The sequence below is a fragment of the Podarcis muralis genome, chromosome 4 (genome assembly GCF_964188315.1).
Source record: "Podarcis muralis chromosome 4, rPodMur119.hap1.1, whole genome shotgun sequence".
Taxonomy (NCBI): Eukaryota; Metazoa; Chordata; class Lepidosauria; order Squamata; family Lacertidae; genus Podarcis; species Podarcis muralis.
Window position 1 is genome coordinate 65,355,511 of NC_135658.1, and position 19,594 is coordinate 65,375,104.

General features: G+C 43.3%; 1 protein-coding gene across 13 annotated transcripts in view; it reads left to right on the forward strand.

The window, feature by feature from the left end:
* The window catches only part of MAP7D2 (MAP7 domain containing 2), a 54,040-nt gene that overhangs the window by 20,123 nt on the left and 14,323 nt on the right, over window positions 1-19,594 (forward strand). For 2 of the 13 annotated variants that reach the window (XR_003706480.2, XM_028727535.2), the window contains exons 2-8: window positions 9,008-9,085; window positions 9,943-10,106; window positions 12,814-12,928; window positions 13,732-13,827; window positions 15,635-15,745; window positions 18,117-18,239; window positions 19,019-19,167. Coding sequence is in view for 12 of the 13 variants with exons in the window: in XM_028727535.2 (XP_028583368.2) it covers window positions 9,008-9,085; window positions 9,943-10,106; window positions 12,814-12,928; window positions 13,732-13,827; window positions 15,635-15,745; window positions 18,117-18,239; window positions 19,019-19,167 (836 nt within the window). In the remaining variant the exon portion in view is untranslated. Of the gene's footprint in view, window positions 1-9,007; window positions 9,086-9,942; window positions 10,107-12,387; window positions 12,619-12,813; window positions 12,929-13,731; window positions 13,828-15,634; window positions 15,746-18,116; window positions 18,240-19,018; window positions 19,168-19,594 lie in introns of those variants that run through there. The other 11 variants (XM_028727536.2, XM_028727540.2, XM_028727537.2 and 8 more) reach the window with 11 other exon arrangements.

Sequence of the window (19,594 nt, forward strand, 5' to 3'; positions counted from 1 at the left end):
TTTGAAAGCTCTTGCAGTTAAATTTAATAACTACTTTAGGGGTGTTTTTTTTAGTTTCTGTGAACACATATTACTTATCTTGAATTTCCAGAAAAATAAGTACACTCAAATTGCCATCTCTACCATGACAATCATTGTGCCTGTTATTATGTTCATTAACAGGGTTAACATAGTGTGAGTTGCCCACAGTGTAATTTTATTTTGCTGCTATTGCAAGTGGCCAAAAATAATACCATTGCATATGATAGTAATAGTACCCAAATGGACCAGAATCTACAAATATGGGCAAGAGCATTTTAAAAATCAAATCTGATGAAAAACCCCATTCTGTAAAAATATGAGGCTCTCAGAAATCCAGCACAGCCAGTCCTAACACCCTCCACTGCTTCTGAGCTGAGAGCTGAGGAGGAAGCCAGAGGTCCCCCCCCCCCCCCGCAGTTTTACTGGATCTTGAAAACACCTGAAGCACTTTCAAAGCTGTGCAACTTCATGATGCCTTCAGGCAGTCAAGATGTGCAGACCTCTGAATATGGCGCTTTGGCATATTTGTGGTAGTTGGATAAGTAGCTTGGCACAATATATACCAGTGTTTCCCAACCTTTTTTGGGCAAAGGCACACTTGTTTCATGAAAAAAATCTCGAGGCACACCACCATTAGAAAATGTTAAAAAATTTAACTCTGTGCCTATATTGACTACCATATTTTTCGCCCCATAGGACGCACCGCCCCATAAGACGCACCTAATTTTTTGGGGGGAGAATAAAGAAAAAAAAAATTTTCCCCTCCCCAGGCACGGGGCAGGCGCGGGGGAAGCCCAAGCTTCCCCCGACCCCAGCCTCCAGAACAGCCTGAAATCCGCAAACCTAGGGAGCCACACTGGTCTCCCCAGGCTTGCGGAGAGGTGCGTGAAGCCCGGGGGCGCTCTTCAGCGCGCACCAGGCTTCGGGATGCAGGCAGCTCTGCGCTACCCTCCAGAGCCCCGTGCGGCTTCGCGCTGGGATCCGGGGGGTGGCGCGGAGCTGCAAGAAGCCCTGGAGCCCAGGCAGCTTCGCACCACCCTCCGGAGCCCCGCGCGGCTTCGCGCCAGGATCCAGAGGGTGGTGCAGAGCTGCAGGAAGCCCTGGAGCCCAGGTAGCTCCGCGCCACCCTCCGGAGCCCCGCGCGGCTTCGCGCCGGGATCCGGGGGGTGGCGCGGAGCTGCAAGAAGCCCTGGAGCGCGGGCAGCTCCGCGCCACCCTCCGCAGCCTCCTACGGAGGGCGCCCCGTGCTCCGCGCTGCTGGCTGCCGCCCGCAAGCCGTGCACGCGGGGGGGAGTTCCCCTGGGCGCGCAAGGCTTGCGGACAGCTGCGCGAAGAACGGGGCGTCCTCCGAAGGACGCCCCGCGCTCCGCGCTGCAGGCTGCCACCGCAACCCTTGCGCGCGGGGGGGGGGGAGTTCCCCCAGGCGCCCAAGGCTTGCGGACAGCTGCGCGAAGCACGGGGCGTCCTCCAAAGGGCGCCCCGCGCTCCGCGCTGCAGGCTGCCGCCCGCAAGCCTTGCGCGCCGGGGGGGGGAGTTCCCCCAGGCGCCCAAGGCTTGCGGACAGCTGCGCGAAGCACGCCCCGCCTCTCCCGCCTCCCTCCCACGGCACACCAGGCAAGGTCTCACGGCACACTGGTGTGCCGCGGAACACCGGTTGGGAAACACTGATATATACCAAAGGAGTTTCAGAAATTCAGTATTTTAGAAACCCCAAACGTAAGTAATTGTCACATAGTCCTATGAATACAATTCTATGTTTTCTTAGAAAAACCCAAGTGTGTTCAGTGGACCTAGTAAGTGTGACTTACAATTATAATCTTAAACTGACAGAAGGTATGTTTGTTTGTATGTAAGTACAGTGGTACCTCGGGTTACAGACGCTTCAGGTTACAGACTCCACTAACCCAGAAATAGTGCTTCAGGTTAAGAACTTTGCTTCAGGATGAGAACAGAAATCATGCTCCGGTGGCGCGGCGGCAGCAGGAGGCCCCATTAGCTAAAGTGTGCTTCAGGTTAAGAACAGTTTCAGGTTAAGAACACCCCTCCGGAACAAATTAAGTACTTAACCTGAGGTACCACTGTATTTTTAGTCACTGTTTATGTATTTATTTGCTCAGCATTCAAAATTAGCCAGGCACCAGTCACATTTTGCAGCAGGCAGCCGGCCTTTTGCAACTGGATGGAGATGTCCAGATGCCACCCTTGACGTCTAGCATCTCCATTTGCCTGGCTGCAGTCGCCTTGTCTGCTGAGCACTGCAGCAGCAAAAGACACACATCTGTTGCTGCCACACTACCCTGCAAACCACCAGATTTGCCTGGCAGCAATCAATCAATCAATCAATCAATCAATAGCTGCTGATGAATTAGGTTTCTGCAGGGTAGCACGATAGCAAAAGACGTGTCTTTTGCTGCAGCGCTACCCTGCAAACCACCTGATAAGCCTGGCAGCATGTGTGTATGTGTATATATTATTGCTGCTGGGCTGCCTGGGCTGCTAGCGTGGCAGCAATAATAATATAATGGCGCCTAGGCATTTTGTTTTGGCACCCACAACCTAGGTCCCAGGAGCCACAGGGCTCCTAGCTTTCCTATCCCAGTTTCGAAAACTATTTGGTTGGTATTATTTGCTGGTGTTCTCTCTCTCTCTATATATGTAATATATATGTATGTGTGTATTTTGTACATTTTTTTGGGGGGGTACATGTTTTGTGTTAACTAACCGGAGAGCTTTGTGTACTGAAAGTACAATAACAAATAATTGTCACATTAAATTTCACTACTCTACTGCATGGTAACCCTTGAGAAGGAGGTAAGATATGAGGACCTATTGTATAGAATACTACCAGCTTGCCTGCATTCATTTTTAGCTCCCCTTATTGTCTGCATGGATCTATTTTGTTAAAGTCTTTGCTTATTTTGGTTCTCAGTTGGACAATAATTTCCTTTTCTAAAGGGAGCTTTCTTGCATCCCACTAATAGCGTCTTGCCTCCCACTAATAGCGTCTTACTCCCAGGCTGTAGCACACACACATAAACCATAGTGGTAACCTTAAAGCCATTTTTAGTGGACTCTTCCTTGACAATATTTGCCAGGAAGAAGCAGGAGAGAGATGGATAACAAATTTACATTCATTTCTGCCTAATGTAAACCTTTACTGTAGTTATTCCTCTAATTTTACAAAAGGGTGTTCAATACTAAATTTTCTGTTAGTGTGCTAATGATACCAAGGTCAGAATGATTATGTTATATCGTGTCCTTCTTAGCTCACTTGGTGTAATAAGACTTCCTCATTAGTTCTGTTCAGCCAACCTTCAGTATTGATAGTATGACACTTATTTCCTAAGGCTTTGCCTCCAAGTATTTGGATTTCTCATGTGACCATTCTCACTAGTATTCAAAGTACTTCTACCTAAGTTTCCATATATTTATTATGCTTCACCCTGCCCCATAATTGAATATGTTTCTCCCCGTCACCCCAAAACTTAGTTGTCACCCTATCAGGGTTAGGAGTAACCTGGTGGAAGAAAATGCCAGTTTCTCACTTATTCTAGTTCACTGACATTTAATTCCTCCTCCTAGTATTGACAGTGAGCTTAAATGCAGCCTGTGGGGAAGAGCAGGGAGAAAAGGGGAAATTATATATGGTGCAAGAGGAACTATTGGAGTGTAATAAGCTAAGTGCTGAAGACACATCGGGCAAGGCATGGCCAACAGGTTTTAACGTATTTGGAGCAACTGTACTGTATATTAAATCTACAACTTTGTGTTCCCCATAGGCCTAGAGCAGGCTTCCTCAACTTGGCCCTCCGGATGTTTTTGGCCTACAACTCCCATGACCCCTAGCTAGCAGGACCAGTGGTCAGGGATGATGGGAATTGTAGTCTCAAAACATCTGGAGGGCCGAGGCTGAGGAAGCCTGGCCTAGAGGAAGGTGGAGCATAAAGTTTTAGATTTAATACTGTTGCTCTAGTCTAAATGCTTATGAGAGGAAGAGAGTGAAAGCTTCCACTTTATTTCTCCAAGAATAACTTAAGTTTGAAGATGTATTATCTTTAGTTAGCTAATGCTGATGCTTAGTCATCCCAAATGTTCCCAATGGTCCTGCAGAACAGAGCTGGGGGACCTTTGTCCCTTCAGATGTTATTGGGACTCCAGTTCTCATCAGTCCCAGCCAACACAGCCAATGGTTAGTTATGATGGGAGCTGTGGTCCAGAAACTTCTGAAGGACCAAAGGTCCCCCAGCATTGGTTTAGAATGTTAAAGGATAAAAGCAGCATCCTAAATTGAGCCCAGAAATGAATAGGCAGCTAGCATAAATGGCACAGAATAAGTGTTACATGATCCAAACACCTAGTGTTCTGGCTGCTACATTCAGCACCAGTTGTAATATCCAAACTGTCTTCAAGGGCAGCCCCATGTAAGGTGTATTACAGTTATCAAACCTGGACATAACAAGCCCATGTGTAAACCGAGGCAAAGTTGAGCAAGCTGGTAACAGGCACACAGTATGGATGAATAAAATAGTATGGATGTTGCATAGTATTTTAAAGTGGATGATCCATCTGTATGGAATTAGTGCACTAAAAGAGTAGTGCTGGTTAAGCAAGCAAAAATGCATCTATTCATTTATTTGATATACTCTTGACTTGTGCAGTTTGTAAATTAGTGACTGAAAGAAAATTGTTCTCTTCAGTCTTTTCACTTGTAGTAGTCTCCTATGTCCTGTTGCAGTTATTCAGCAGCTGAAAGTGTTTTATATATATCTTGACAATCTAGAGCAGACTGTCATAGCTCTGTATTTAACACAACTTCTAGAATTTGAAAGCTTAGTGACCCACAGTGATTTAATTGGTTCTTAATATAGTATGACATCGAATAAGCCAAAATCTGACAGTGGGTTTCGTATGTAGTCTTAGATACATGAAGCCTAACCTCCTAGCAGGGACTCCTGAAATGAATTGAAGTTTCAGAATATCATCTTGCTTGATTTCACCATTTGTTCGTTCATTAAGCAGACTATTCTCAGGTTCTGCTAATCTGCGGTTTATATTTTCATTCATTACATTTATCCTTCATCTTTCTCCTAGTAGCCCAAGGTAGCATGCCTGTTTCTTCCCCTCCCCATCCTACCCCATTTTAATCCTCACAACATCTCTAAGAACACAAAGTTTGACTGCTCCAAAATTGCAAGCAGACAGTAAGGAATGCTACTAAAGAATTTGAGGAGCACATTGCTGACAACATTAAGACCAACAGCAATAAGTTCTTTAAATATATAGCCGTTGCCCGTCTAGGGATGCAGTTGGACTGTTTGAGTGAGTTTTGTGAGTGTTATTCGGCATTCCCCTCCCAAAAAAGGTCAACAACTCTGGGCAATCCTCCCCAAAAGCTGAACAACTCTGGGCTATCTCACTCTATTTTCTTAAATTGGAGTCCCTAAAAGTAGGGATCATCTTATACACGGGAGCCTTCTGTTATACACAGAAAACTACAGTATTAATTAACTACGGTAAAGGTAAAGGTAAATGTACCCCTGCCTGTACGGGCCAGTCTTGCCAGACTCTAGGGTTGTGCGCTCATCTCACTCTATAGGCTGGGAGCCAGCGCTGTCCGCAGACACTTCCGGGTCACGTGGCGTATTTAGTGTTAATTCTGGAAATGTATACTCAATTCTGACCGAACTAAGCCTAATGTATATTATGCTATAGGAGGCTTAGTTCGGTCAGAATCGAGGATACACTTTCAGAGTTAACACTGAATACAGTGGTACCTTGGTTTACAACCATAATCTGTTCCGGAGGTCCGTTTGTAAACCAAAACAGGTTGTAACCCAAGGCACACTTTCACCAATGGGGCCTCCAAAAAAATAATAAAATTGTCTGTAATCCAAAAAAATTGGGTTGCAATCGAAAAAAAGGTTGCAAACCGGGACACAAACTTCTGGGTTTGATGTGTTTGTAATCCAAAACGTATGCAAACCAAGACGTATGCAAACCAAGGTACCACTGTACATGACTTCTGGTAAATGAGCCACCTTAGACATTAGGGGGCCATGAAAATTTATGCCCCAGACTTTCTAGTACTCATGTACTATCTGAAACCCAAGGGGCACATTAGTTGCCGGATGTGAATTCACCCCCCCCCAGCTCTCCCCCCTCCCACTAAGAGTGCTCTTGTGCACAGGTCCTGCTTATGAGCTTCCCCCAGGCCCCTGGCTGGACTCTGTGAGAAGAGGATGCTGGACTAGATGGGCCATTGGCCTGATCCAGCAGATTCTTCTTATGTTGATAATATTCTTTTAAAAGTGCAGGTTTAAACTTTATGTAATTCTTTAGACTAGTATTACAGTAGCTAAATTATGATTATGTTAAAAAAAAAAAATCACCCGATGCCAATATTAAGCACCAATTTTCCCCCCTGGAGTAGATTAGTATGCTGATTGTTGTAATACTTCTGGATGACACACTTACAGTGGTACCTCGGGTTACGTACGCTTCAGGTTACATACGCTTCAGGTTACAGACTCCGCTAACCCAGAAATAGTGCTTCAGGTTAAGAACTTTGCTTCAGGATGAGAACAGAAATCGTGCTCCGGCGGCGCGGCGGCAGCAGGAGGCCCCATTAGCTAAAGTGGTGCTTCAGTTAAGAACAGTTTCAGGTTAAGTACGGACCTCCAGAACGAATTAAGTACTTAACCCGAGGTACCACTGTATAAGCATTTCCATGTGATTTGTCCCTGTAAAAATAAAGCCGATTCCTAAGTTACTGCATTGACTGAATTTCTGGTCCCAGCCCCAAAGGAAATGATGAGGTGCAAGTCTCTGCTATGGCCACATGGGGTCATCCTGAGACTACTAAATGCAAGAAACGTAGGGTTTCTACCAAGATTCCTTCATTGTTTATAATATTCAATAACCCAAGGATTATGGAAGAACAATTTGCAATCAACAGTATGTTTATATAAATGATATTATGGATACAATTTTCTGTCTGTTTGCTTACAAGAAATTAAATTTAGGTAAAGGTACCCCTGCCCGTACGGGCCAGTCTTGACAGACTCTAGGGTTGTGCGCTCATCTCACTCTATAGGCCGGGAGCCAGCGCTGTCCGCAGACACTTCTGGGTCACGTGGCCAGCGTGACAAGCTGCATCTGGCGAGCCAGCGCAGCACACAGAACGCCGTTTACCTTCCCGCCAGTAAGTGGTCCCTATTTATCTACTTGCACCTGGGGGTGCTTTTGAACTGCTAGGTTGGCAGGCGCTGGGACCGAACGACGGGAGCGCACCCCGCCGTGGGGATTTGAACCGCCGACCATGCGATCGGCAAGTCCTAGGCGCTGAGGTTTTACCCACAGCGCCACCCGCGTCCCTGAAATTAAATTTACATCATAACAATTAAAAACAAAACACATAGTAAGTTAATAGTATCTTAGTGGGCTTTGGAATTTTGGAGGAAGAAATGTCCAAGCTTTTAATCTTTTCCTATTTGATCCATTGTATCATGTAACTAGACTCCAGAATTTTTAAGTTGGCTGTGTTTATTATGTGAGTAAACTAGGCACACTGAAATTGAACCCTTATCTTGGTGACTTGGCTGCAGTCCTGTATGCTGTTATGTAACAGTAACCCCCATTAAATTAAGTGGGATTTCCATCTGAGCAGACAAGTGTAAGATATGGGCTGTTGGTAAAGCAATAACACATTCCTGTTTGCTCATGTAAAGTAATGTTCAGTTATAGAAAAATTACAATTAAGTGCCAAGATGCAATTCATGTTGATTTAAAAAAAATGAGGTGGCTGAAAAAGAATGTGCATAAGGGAGGGAGATGTATTTCCTTTCATTGGATGTTGTATGTTAAGAAATATTTTATGCCTTGTCCTTAAAGAATGAGAGGAATGGGAAGGACACGTACAAATATTTTTAGTATTGTATATTGAGGCAATCCTTGTTTAATTCAAACACTCTCTGATCGGAGGGGAAAGTGTAAGACCACAAATAGTAAAGTCAGCATTAAAATCAGAAAGCAGTGCAGATAACAGACACAAACATACAAGTGTTGAACAAAATGCATTAAATGAAATGTCTGCACATAAGACTCTTGGTCTTTTCAAAGAAGACTGCTAGGCTGTTAAGAAAATCGAATGCACTTTACAGTCTGGAAAACGTGTGGAGGATCTCACCACAGTTGGAAAGATATTTTCAGGTGTGTAGGTATCATTGCTAAGCAATATGTACTTGAACTTTATTATAAGGATTAGCAAACCAGTGTTGATCTCATCCTGTTTGGTATTGCTACACACACAAACATATTGCCCTCAGGCAAGAGGTTGGAAGCTTTACTAACAGTTGCTTTCAGAGTCTTCCGACTGAAAGGTGGGGTTTTTAATGTGTTCTGCATCTTTATACACGTAATAACTAGGTTGGATGACTGTAACATGCTTTATATCATGGGTGGGCAAACTAAGACCCAGGGGCCAGATCCGGCCCAATCACCTTCTAAATCCGGCCCCACGGACGGTCCGGGAACCAGTGTGCTTTTATATGAGTAGAATGTGTGCTTTTATTTAAAATGCATCTCTGGTTTATTTGTGGGGCATAGGAATTCGTTCATCCCCCCCCCCCAAAAAAATAGTCTGTCCCCCCACAAGGTCTGAGAGACAGTGGACCGGCCCCCTGCTGAAAAGGTTTGCTGACCCCTGCTTTATATGATGCTATTCTAAAACCGACCTTACAGGAGATAAGTGAAACTAGACAAAAATTGTAACACTAAGTGTGTTTGATTTTTTTGCTGAGTGGTTTGTCCTGTAAATACTGATTAGGCTACTCTTGTGTTGTTAAATTTTAGCAAAATCATTTTGCAAAAATGTGACAGTTGGAATCCCTATAAAAACAAGATAATAAAAAATTAAGTATTTAACTAGTTTTTAGGTACTTGCTGTGATTTTGCTAAAATGGGTTTTTCCTCTTTTGATGTTTATTAGCTGTAGATGGATTTCTGAAGACTGACGAAAGACAAAGACTAGCCAGGGAAAGAAGAGAAGAAAGGGAAAAGTATCTTGGTAAGTTGACACTTTTATTCCTTGGATGTAGCTGGACAGCCCACTCTGGGAAGGCATCCTTGGGGATCTAGGTGGCAAGCTTTAAGCCTAATTTTCCAGAGGTTGGGGGCATGTTCCCTAGTCTTTCCTGCACTGACGATGGCTCTGGCCTGTTTTCTCAGTTTAGAACCAGAGGCATTTATTTTTTGAAAAAATAAAACAGGGACTGCTAAGCCTCAACTTCATAGACCTCTTCCTTTGGCTGTACCCTGCTAGGCCAGGCTATTTAGGATAGTTTGGCTTGGGAAGGTTCTTGGCAAGAACAAAAGTTCTTAGGTACTCTTCCATACAACAGTCACCTCCCCAACCTCAGCCTCTCACTTTCCAGTCTGTTGGTGGTACCAGCTCTAATATTTCTGAAGCATGAGGGCTCATGCCAATGGCTGTAGTTGCAATTGGGGTACCAGCACATGGGGAGTAAGCAGCAGCAATCAATGAGCAGAAGGGGAAGTATAGATCTGGTTTTATTATTTCTGCCTCTTTGGACTTGGTGCTACATGTTTCAGCCCATGTAGGGTGGTGGACTTCTTCAGTTAGCTGCTTACGTGTTTGAGGAAAGCTTTACTTTCATTTATGTCCAAGGTTATCAATTGTTACTGAATTTTCCACTTAGCGATTTAGAAAAGTTGAACCATTTGACTGCTTCAGTGTGTGTGAGAGACATAGAATGTACATTTGCACTTTAAAAAAACCTAAGCCATGCTAGTGGACCAAGACTTCCTTTTTTTTGTATGCTGCGTCATTCTCTTTCAATATGTATGGCACTTCATAGATTTGTATTCTACATCAGAATAGGAGAATTTCTCTCTTTATTGAAGCTGCTAGGGAACAGCAAATCTTGGAAAAAGAAAGGAGAGCAAAGCTTCAGTATGAAAAGCAAATAGAAGAACGATGGAGGAAGCTGGAGGAGCAGAGGCAGAGGGAGGAGCAGAAAAGGGCGGCTGTTGAAGAAAAGAGAAGACAGAAGCTCAGAGAAGAAGAGGTATGCAGTGCTTTAGCATCCTGTATAGGAGGTGGGGATCTGTTCCAGCTGGTTTGGAGCATGCCCAACCTTCTGGGAGCCACATTACTATAGGAGGTGGGGCAAAACAAAATACCTCGTCAAAATAAAAAATAAAAATCACGTGTGCCACCCCTTGTCACAAATGCACATGCCCCATCCCTCTTTCCCTCTCTTGCTCTTTTTGTACACATACGTGCTTACAAGCAGTTACACACTCATACACACACCCTCACTCAGTAGTGGGCAGCTTGGTTGGGTAGGGTGCTGACCTGACCTTTAATCGGCTGCTTCACAGCTACTTACCGACAGGTAGAGGAGGAGGTGCAAGTGAGGTTAGTGCAGTGCAAACATACCAGCAAAGTCAATGCATTGCTTCCTGGATTGCAGATAGATGCATGTCCATAGGACTCACATAGAGGCAAGTGTGTATGGGTTAACATAAGGAAGATGCTGAGCAACAGAAGGCCAAGCTGTAGATGTATAGATCAGTAGTAATAACCAGCTAGCAATTCAGCTGCAAGTATGAGGTGTGGTTTTTTAAAACAGCCGTGGCTCTTTTTGCTGAAGGGGGAGGGAGTGGTATGCAGAGAGATGCCACCAAGTGACATTAAACTGTCCGGTGCCATTAAGATGCTAGACAGGCTTCTGTGACACAGGGTACCAAATGCGGAAGGCAGGAACGAGGTGTAGGTAGGCAAGCTGCTGCAGCATGTCTAGATCTGGGGGTGTCACTGAGAGATGGACATAGGAGTTGTTGCTCTGGATAATAATGGATCAATGACTGCATGGGCACAGTAGGGGCTTGGAGAGACTTGAGTTCATGGTGGATGGTTGCTCTAACTTGGGAGCAGTGGGAAGATGAACCTCTGTCATCTTTCCTTTGACTCCCAAAATTGTAGGTTAAGGTTGGTTGTCTAGAGCTGTTTCTGTGAACATTGATGCATTGAGGAAGAGGGGGCAAGTCATTTTTGAGGTTTTTTTGAAAAGCATGCTGTGGCTCTTCCTCGTTGATGCAGTTTTTTGGTAATAGTGAGAGTTGACTGGGTTACCTGCTGAAACAATAAGTGCTTGGCCTTTGAGGTGCAGTTTAGTCTTTGGGTTTGGCTTATGAACGTCCTAAATGACTACCAGTTTCCCTAAGTCACAAAAGGCTTAACCTGGACAGCATATTGATAAGTGACCCTTTTGTCCTTTATCATGAGGATTTATTATTCAGGCCCATGCCTAATATGTGCTAGGCTTTGTACAAAAGTAACAAAGTACAAGTCATTGTTTACCAGTTTTGCAGTTGATGTGTAAGTTATTGGTAAGAACCCACAGATCAGTAGTTCAGTTTCCAGAAGTGGGTCTACGTTATTTCTTAAAAGTCTGAAAGCCTTTCTAAGCAAACTGACAACTTCACCTTGCCAGTACGAGTATCGTTTGTTATAAAGCCACCTGATGTTAGTGTTCACCCTGTATATAGAAGGCTAACCAGTTAGTGATAAAACGCTTCTCTGTGATGAATAGGTTTGCCATGTGCAGTGCTCTTAAAACAAGCTGTCCCTCTCATTGCAGTCTTGGGTTTTATGGGTCCATGAAGGGGACTATACTATATGCCCTGGTTGGATGCTTGAATCATTAACTCTCCATCCCATATCGGTGAAACGTAGAATTCGTTTACCATGTGAGAATTTACTGTATTTTTATTTTGCCCTTCCTCCTGTCAAGTCACTCTATTTTATCCTCAAAACAATCCTGTAAGGTATATTATCCAGAGAGGTTGTGACTGTGAGCTTTGTGACTCAGCAAAGATTTGAATGATTGTTTCCCTCTTCCAAATGCAACACTTCCGTTGGACAAGGATAAACAAATATTACCCATGGAATATAAAAGCCTGGTCTGAGAGTTCAGTATCATATTCCAGGGTTGCCATCTGCTGTGTGACAAAGGAATGTTACTTGGGAAACAGGTCAGGGGGTGGAGTGGGGGGTGGGGTGGGAAGACAATTTATAGGGATCACCCTTGGAAGGAGAAATTATGAGGGGAGAAAAATTGAGCTTCTTTTCTTTCCCCCACCCATAAAAAAACTTGACACGATTTTAGCTAATGGAAAAAATAATGAAAACACCTAGCTATAGTAAATAAAAAACATTAATTCTTAAGTTGCTTAGCAGGTTTTCAGGTTGTTGTTGCCTTTTTTGAAAAAAATAAAAATAAAACGCCACCACACTGGTGATTGCATACATTAAAGGAAGGTTTCTGTGTGATTGGAAGGAATCATTGCAGCAACTGAGCTTCACCACTGAGGCAGAAGACACAGCTCTGCTGAGATGACAGAGTTAATGCTTTCTCATGCATTATTCTTAAACAAATTAAGCCCAGACAGAGCCACAGCAGCAATCTTGCCAGCAGGAGCAGATGCTTGGAGGTGATGTAACTTGTGTTGCTAACTTCAGCCTCTGTACTGACCTCAGTTGTGACTGCAGACAAAGGATACATATATTTTGAGGTGAGTGGACATGGCAGTGCCTTCTTTGCTCACTTCTCTTTACAGTATTGGTAAAAGGACCATTTTGAGCACTGCATGTATGTATAGCCTGGATAAAGATTGAGTCTTTTTCTCCCCCCTCTCCCTGTGACAAGGGCTCTTTAAGAAAGTCAGACCTGGATTCAGTTGTTGTTGCTTTCTGCAATAATTGCTTAGGAACGATTAGAGGCTATGATGCGGCGATCCATGGAAAGAAGTCAGCAGCTGGAGCAGAAACAGAAGAGATGGTCGTGGGGAGGAGCACTGGCTGCAGGCTCAGGCGACAGAGATGGTGAGTGAAGCAGGCTGGCTGCATTGCAGATTCCAAACTGCAAAGGCTCGGGATTAAAAAAAGAAAGCTGCAAAATCTGTTGTGACAGTAGACTGGGATGTGTGCGGGAGAGGTTGTCGAGGTGCATCATTTAAAAAAGGATTTTGAGACTGCTTACTGTATCTCATGCCCTGGTATCTTCTTGGAAATGGGCCAACGCCGAAGTTTCTCTACGCAGATTATATACCGGGCGTGGGGTAGGGGGAATTAAGACACCATGGAAAATAAACCACTGCATTGTCAATGGCTATAGGCTCTGTGTGACATTGCAGAACGCAATTTATTTTTAGCTCAGGCACTCCTAAAATCTCAGGGGAGACTTCTCCATGATTGTGCAGTATTTACTGCTGGAAATGAATTGTTCTCTTTACCCTTTTTCCTCTATCTGCTCTCTTTTCGGTTCCGTTTCAAAGCAAGCTTCCTTTTTTTTTAACCACCAACCATGTATTAGCTTTTATGTTGATCAGAAATCATTTAAATTTGTTGTGAATTCACCAGCTTTTCCCAAAAGGTTTTGTTCATGTGAAATATCTCCCAAGTGATAATACAGCTGCCCAGAAAGTATAAGCATCCCTGTTTAAGCTGAAGTCTTTAGTATGATTCCCCCCCCCCCCGCCCCAAGGCAGTACAGAAAAAGGAGAAGGATAATCTCTTAACATTTCCAGAAACAGGCTTATTAAAATACCTCCTGTATTGTTTGGGATTTTAATGTTATTGATGTGATCTATCACCTCTTTGCTCTGATTTTTTCTGTTGTTGTGTAGGTGAATCAGAAAATACCCCACCCCCTCTAGGTTTAGCTGCCAACACCCTCCTTCCAGACTCTGTGGCCTCAACTGCTGCTGCTGATTCCGCCAATGGTATTTGAGAGTCTCACAGTGCCATAGTGTCGTTTATCACTTTTAACGCATCCACCAATTTTGTCCTCCCCCCTAACTTCCTGTGTGTTCTTTGTTGTTTCAGTTCAATCCTTGACAGCATTGTTACCAGAAATTCTGGATTCAGTTCCCCCAAGCATCACTGCCGCCCCTTCTTTGGGGAGAGGAACCTGTGGCCATGTAGATGTCGCTGGACTACAAGTTCCATCATCCCTTACCATTGGCTGGGCTGGCTAGGGCTGGTGGGAGTTGGAGTCCTGCAACATTTGGAGGGCTACAGGTTCCCCTCCCCTGGCTTAGAGTTTGTGCAACACAAATCCTATTGCAATGGAGGCTTTGTGGCAAGAGGGCTTGGTGGATTGCACCCATGAACTTCACTGTCTGGTTGTTGTTGTTTTGTTATAAACGAAGCAATGCATGCTTGGCATTCCAACGTCATAATGGTGATTTGAATCCTGTTCCTACTAGATGTTGTCAAGTTCATTTCCTTTTTTCCTAGTGTGGGACATACACGTGTCATGTGTACTGTGTGCCTTTTGAATAGCTTCTCTAGGTGGGGACAGGACCAGTTTAAAACATTTCAGTTACAATGAACAAGTTACAATATGAACAAGTAGAATTAATTCCCAGTTACCTTTAGGAGCCATGCACCTATCACCTAATAATAGAATGGATCATTATTTGAACCCTTATTTTGAATTAGGTCCAATAAGACTGTTCTGGGGGTTCTCCTGGCCCTCCCATAGTGAAGTGCAGGGGGGCATTGACATGGAAGGGAAGGAGAACCAACCAACTGAGCAGAAGGGGGTAGCTTCATCCCTATTATTGGTCTGTTTCCACTAGGCAGAAGGGATAGGGCAGTGCAATGTGACTGTGAAGCAACACGACCCTCTCCTACACAGTACATCTGACCAAGCAGAAGTAAGCAAGGGGAGTGCAATCCACTGCCTTCTCCCAAGTTCTACAGGTGTGCACCTAGAACCTAGAGATGGGGATTGCATGTCTTCTGAGTTGCACATAACACAATTGCAGACCACCCCCCATGAAGCTCTTAATCTCAGGGTCGTGGGTTCAAGCCCCACATTGGGCAAAATATTCCTGCATTGCAGGGGGTTGGACTAGGTGACGCTTGTGGGTCCTTTCCAACACTACAAACTCTATGATTCTGTGACTTCCTTAGTCAGGTGGCCCTATGGGTCATTGTGTCTGGCTGTTAACCAGAAGCTTGGTGGTTTGAGCCCACCCTCTGACTTCTGTGTCCAGATGTTCTTAACATCTAGAGTTTCACACCTTCCTTTAGTCCCATCCAGGATGACCAGTGATCAAGGATGACGGGAGTTTTAGTGCAGCATAACTGGAGGGCCACAGGTTCCCCAACACTGTTCTAGGGCCCTGAATTGTTTGGAAATTGTGGGAAGTCTTCCAGCGTCAACACGGTGTAGGCAAAAAGCAGGATATGTTTGTTGCATCACTGTTGCTTAAAGAAAAGTAGAGTTAATTTTTATTCATTTTTGCTGTTCTTTAGTACTATCCCCCAGCCCCTCAGTCACTATAAGATAATCTTACACCATACTGTAACACTGAAATGTTTGTAAGCCAAAAGTCTGCCTTGAATTATAGCTCACAGACAGACAGGGCGAGCACCACCAGCCTGTGGATTTTATCAGATGTGCTTTATTCTTTGTGCTGATTCATTCACAAGGTCCACAGTAACAAAATTAAAGGTTAGCTGTGGGAGCATTTGGCACTGTGGAATGAATATAAATGTCTTCAATGCATCTCTCTGCAGCATGTGACAAACTTTCAGCTTCTACAATGAATCTGCCAAAGCAAATGGAGTCGCCTATCAATAAGCGCCTCTCCCACTCCACAGCAACAATAACATGTTCCCCTGACAGAGGCAAGTGAATGTGCTGCTCATTGTCGCACCAGAAATGATCTCTCTCCTTTTGTGTTTAAAGTGCATCACTCTTTTTCTCTCCTCTCCATCCCCAGCCCCTTCCTTTCTCAATTGGTTAATCCTCTGAAGGCAGTAATGTTTACCAGAAATCAGTGCAGAAATCACTTCAGTTTTCTTTTTTTGGTTAAGTATATTAAGGAAACTTTTCCTTTGAAAACTAAGAGTCCTGTTTTCAGACATTTCAGTATTGCTTAGGTAGGAACTTGAAATTTTAAAACAGGCATCAAAGCCGCTTTTTTCTCTCTCTTCAGCATAAACCTCATCCATTTCAGTAGTTTTAAGGAGTATAGCCTAAGGTTACCAGATTTTTTTCAATGAATCCGGGGACACTTTTCAACTTCAGTACGAATGAATGGATTTTGTCAGGGAACTGATTTGTAAATCCGGGGACTGTCCCCAGGAAACAAAGATGTCTGGTAGCCTTAGTATAGCCTACAACCTTAGTGGTTTGATTTTTAATTTTGACATCTTTCATTACCAGATATGCCAAGAAACAAGTATTTCCCTTAGGGGAAAATTTGGATGGCTAATAGATGGCCTCCATTGTACACCTGTGGCACTCAAGCTGTAGGACAGGTCACTCCCAGAGGATGTGGAGTACCTCGTCGCAGTGGATGCGCAGGTGGATTTCTAGGCAATTGTGGAACTTGTAGGAAAGGGTTGTCCCGTGCCTCTTGAATCTCACTGATCCACACAGTATTTGTGGAGCTAGCTGCATGTAGGAGAAGAGCAGCTGCTTTGTTCTCATGACAGTTGCCTGTGTGTTATTTTAAGACTAGAGATCAGGGCAATCCAGCTCTGTTTGTCTTCTAATGCCAGCGTTGGGATTCATATACTAGGGCACAGCAGCCTGTCTGCAAAACTCTGTGCATGCTCATTGTGCTAGATTGGGGCGGGGAGAACAAAATGGGACATGTTTTGAAGAGAAGGGTCCATATTGAAGAAGTCTGAGAGAGACTGCTGTAGACAGAAGAAAGCAAGAGCAAGCTCCTTGGGCATGTTTTGTGTGGGGAGAAATAGGCCTCTATAGTGAAGTGGATCGATATAACCTATGTCTGAGGGTAGATTTACTGGGCTTCGGCAATCCATGCCATGTCAGCAATAATACCCAGCAGGAAAATATTTAATTACAGTACAGTGGTACCTCTGGTTACGTACATAATTCATTCTGGAGGTCCATTCTTAACCTGAAACTGTTCTTAACCTGAAGCACCACTTTAGCTAATGCAGCCTCCTGCTGCTGCCGCGCCACAATTTCTGTTCTCATCCTGAAGCAAAGTTCTTAACCCGAGGTACTATTTCTGGGTTAGCAGAGTCTGTAACCTGAAGCGTTTGTAACCTGAAGCGTATGTAACCCGAGGTACCATTGTAAAATAGTTATTCCCCCTCATCCTCATTTTTCACTGCTTACAGGAAGTTTTTGCTTTTTTCTGTTGTAAACTTAATTTGAGCCCGGAGTTGTGAACATTTCTTTGGTGCTTTTTTTGGTGCAACAATGGTATTCTATTAATTTTCTGTGGAACTTAATTCCGTTCATGTGTGTTTTGGATCACAGCCTACCTACCACCTGATCCTGTTAAGCAGTTTTCACTATAATGATAGAAGTGATGGATCTAAATAGGGTATAACATCCAGTCCTGTGCCTGACGTTCAATGCAGAGCTAGCTGATTCTGCTCCCATTTGCTAGGAAAGCTTTCTCTTAACTGCTAACTATGGCCAGTGTACATTTGTCCTGGACTCCACAGCTGTTATGACCCAGAAGCTTATTAGCTAGCAGGCAAAAAGGGGCTGGAAGATTAGTTTAACCCTCTGTATAGCATGGAGTAGGGCAAACTGCCAGGGTGCTAATATTGCTGACTTCAACACTGGAAGGAGTGGCTTAGAATTAATAGTCTAGCACTTGTTGCTCTGAAACTGCTGCCTCGGTGCAGCACTTCATAATTCAAGGCATTCATTAATAGTTCTAGCATTATCTAACCTACAATATCGTTGCATATAATATACCATACCCTTCGACACAAATGTGTCTCGTATATTAATGAAGAAGTGTGGTAAATCATAAGGGAGGCTAATACGTTAATGTCCATTCTGCTTGTTAGAGCAAATAACACATAAGGTACTCTGCTTAAAACACTGAAAATCGAAGCCCTCCTAAGAAGAATTAAATCCAAGGATGTGTAGTTCTCAAAGATGCCCAGTTATTTGTTCTTCTCCCCTTCGTTCATTTTCGTTTGGCCATTCATTATGTTTGTTTGCAATTTTTTGAAGTGGCTTTTTTCTTAATGTTTTTCGTTTGTTTCCATTCTTCAGCTCATCGCATGCACCTTAGTCCTATGGAAAACTTTATTATTTCTCGACTATTGACTCCCACACAAGCTTCTTTAGCCAGAAGCAGAAGTACATTAATGCTTTCTGAGCAGTACAGTGATTCAGGTAAACCTAATGTTTTAAGGAATGTATTAGGCTCATAGAAACAAAATAATTCAAGATTCCCACCCCCGGTAATTTATTAATCTTATTCCACATGTAATAATAATCCCTCAAAAACAAGGAAAGCTGCAGAGTTCTATCCAGGAACTTTATTGCTTGGTTGCCTTAGCAATTATGTTGAAGAATGTAACATTTTGGTTGGCTGGAAAATAAACAAATAACAAAACAAATTTAAAAATTGTCTAAATAGTGATTTATAGTTAAGCTTAACTCAAATTTCTAGGAGTCTAAGTAGTAGGACTTTAAAAGCAGTTTTACTAACACTAAACAAGACAGTATGATTTCCTAGCCAGTGAACTACTCTGATTCAAAGTTAGTTATCAAACTAGTAATATCTTTACCATGTATCACTTTTAGAGCTGATTTCTCCAGTCCTTAGGATACTACTTTAGACATGTTTCTGAATCTAAAGTGGTCATGAAAAATTGACACAAATAATTCTCAACAAGATATTTTAATCTGTTAGGAGTGGCCAGATCTTAAAAACTTGTCAATAGAAGAACTATTTATTCCTATGGCCTAAAGTTTTTAAGCTTAGTGAAGACACTTCAGTAAATGTGTGGTGGTTGTATAAAGAGAGAAAATATGGTTTATTAATGTGTTTGAACAGTTTGTGTTTTTCTGTTTCTAATAAAGATTGCTGTTCCTCCCCCCTTTTTTCCGCCCTCGCTTTCTTTGTCTATGTTCCCTATTGCTCTGGCTATTGTACTATAACTCTTTAGTATTCCATATCTGTCCTCGTGTAGCGCCAGCTAGCCCTCTTAAATCTCCTTACAAGCCTTCGCCCACTCGAAGTATGGAGAGAAAGAAGGCAGCATCTGCGTCAACATCCGATGCAATGAAAGGAGCAACTGCAGTAGAAGTGCCACAGGTGAGCTTGAAACTTGGCCGGACCCAAGATAGATGCTCTTTTTATTTTTTAAGTATATTTATAAGATGGTTGGGTATTCTGTGGGTCAATGTTTAAAGAGTAAATGGCCACTCTGTTTCTCCTGCTTCCAGCCGCTCTGTTGCAACCATTCCTCTGCTCTCCAGATATTCATAAGCAGTGATGCTTGCTTCTGTTATGTTCAGCTGAAGAGTCAAGTATTTAGGGAGTCTGTGTGTCTGGTGTGATATTATATTTCCCAGATGGGAAGAGTTTTTTGAAACTTGAAATTAGATTATAAGAATCTGCGACTTAAAAGGATATAATCGTCAGTGCATTGTACCTTTTAAAGTGCTGACTTCAGTGCTTTTAAAGGTTTTTTTAAAAAAAATAATCTGAGTGCATCACTACAAATAATTTGTTTTGAAAT